The sequence below is a fragment of the Parus major genome, chromosome 17 (assembly GCF_001522545.3).
Source record: "Parus major isolate Abel chromosome 17, Parus_major1.1, whole genome shotgun sequence".
NCBI classification, from domain to species: domain Eukaryota; kingdom Metazoa; phylum Chordata; class Aves; order Passeriformes; family Paridae; genus Parus; species Parus major.
This window is the reverse complement of record NC_031785.1, coordinates 9,977,007-9,978,621: the sequence shown is the minus strand read 5'-3', so window position 1 is coordinate 9,978,621 and position 1,615 is coordinate 9,977,007. Positions and strand designations below refer to the sequence as shown.

At 56.2% G+C, this 1,615-nt stretch overlaps 1 protein-coding gene across 2 annotated transcripts in view; it reads left to right on the top strand.

The window, feature by feature from the left end:
• Positions 1–19: 19 nt before the first annotated feature.
• The window catches only part of NOXA1 (NADPH oxidase activator 1), a 14,340-nt gene continuing 12,744 nt past the window's right edge, over positions 20–1,615 (top strand). For both annotated transcript variants that reach the window (XM_015645226.2, XM_033518471.1), the window contains exon 1: positions 20–387. In XM_015645226.2, the coding sequence (XP_015500712.1) occupies positions 214–387 (174 nt within the window). In that variant the 5' untranslated portion in view covers positions 20–213. The remainder of the gene's footprint in view (positions 388–1,615) is intronic.

Below are 1,615 nucleotides of genomic sequence, written 5' to 3'. Positions count from 1 at the left end.
GCCCAGCTCTCAGGTGAGCCCAGCCCGCAGGTGAGGCCCGGCTCTCAGGTGAAGCCCAGCTCTCAGGTGAGCCCAGCCCGCAGGTGAGCCCGGCCCGCAGGTGAGTCCGGCTCTCAGGTGAGGCCCGGCTCTCAGGTGAGGCCCGGCTCTCAGGTGAGGCCCGGCCCACAGGTGAGCCCAGCCCGCAGGTGAGCCCGGCCCGCAGGTGAGGCCATGGCGTACCGGGAGCTGCTGCGGCGCTGGCACGAGGCCGTGCGGGAGGCAGACCGTGGGCACTGGGACGCTGCCCTGGACACCTGGAGCGGCATCGCGGAGCCGCCCGCCAGGATCTGCTTCAACATGGGCTGCGTGCAGCTGCTGGCCGGGCGGCCTGAGGCGGCACTGAGGGTGAGCACCGGGCAGGAACCGGGCAGGAACCAGGCAGGAACCAGGATGGAACAGGGATGGAACCAGGATGGAACTGGGATGGAACCGGGATGGAACCGGGCAGGAACCAGGATGGAACAGGGCAGGAACTGGGCAGGAACCGGGATGGAACTGGGATGGAACCGGGCAGGAACTGGGCAGGAACTGGGATGGAACTGGGCAGGAACTGGGATGGAACTGGGATGGAACCGGGATGGAACCGGGCAGGAACCAGGATGGAACAGGGCAGGAACTGGGCAGGAACCAGGATGGAACAGGGCAGGAACCGGGCAGGAACCGGGATGGAACAGGGGAGGAACTGGGCAGGAACCGGGATGGAACTGGGATGGAACTGGGCAGGAACTGGGCAGGAACCGGGATGGAACAGGGCAGGAACTGGGCAGGAACCGGGATGGAACTGGGATGGACGGGCAGCTCGGATCCCCCGGCTCTGTCTCGGAGGGAACGGTGCTGAATCTGGATGTGAAATGCAGTTTTTCGTGTCCTGCATGTCCACAGGAATGCGAGCAGGGATGTTGAAGGGTGAATGGTTTGAGGAAAAGGTTTAGCAGAGGGAATCATAGAAAAGTGTAAAAGGTTGAAGTTAAAAAGGCGGATGTGGCCGTTGAGGACAGGGCTCGGTGGTGAAATCGGTGATGCTGGGTTAACAGATGGATCTTGGAGGCGTTTTCCAGCCTTAATGATTCTGTGATTCTGTGGTTCTCTGAATACTATGAAAATCCAGATCAGTGTGCAGAATCATTTTCAAAGAATATAATAGAGACAGAAAGTACTTTAGATACTAGAAACTACATCCAGCAATGTACCTTAAGTTTTCTTTAAGCTAAATCAGTTTAAGTCGTGCCCTTTAGGTGAACTTAGCTCATTATCATGTGAAAACCACCCCTCTAAAGTTCAGCCTGCCTGATTCCAAGTGAAGACCTCAACCCACTGAACATGCACAATAAATTTAAAATGTATTGTAGCTTTAAATGAAAGCAGGAAAAGCATTGTTCCATAGGTGTTCTGTAGGCAGGGGTTTAGACATGAGATGCGTGTATTTTGAGAGTACAAATATGTTGCTTGGCAGTGGGGACTGCCAGAACAAAACTGCTGTACTGGAAAACCACTGCTGTTGGGAAGGTGCCTTGAAGAAAAGCCTTGCTGTGACAGCACCTGGTGTGTCTGTGCATCCATCCCTCCATCCATC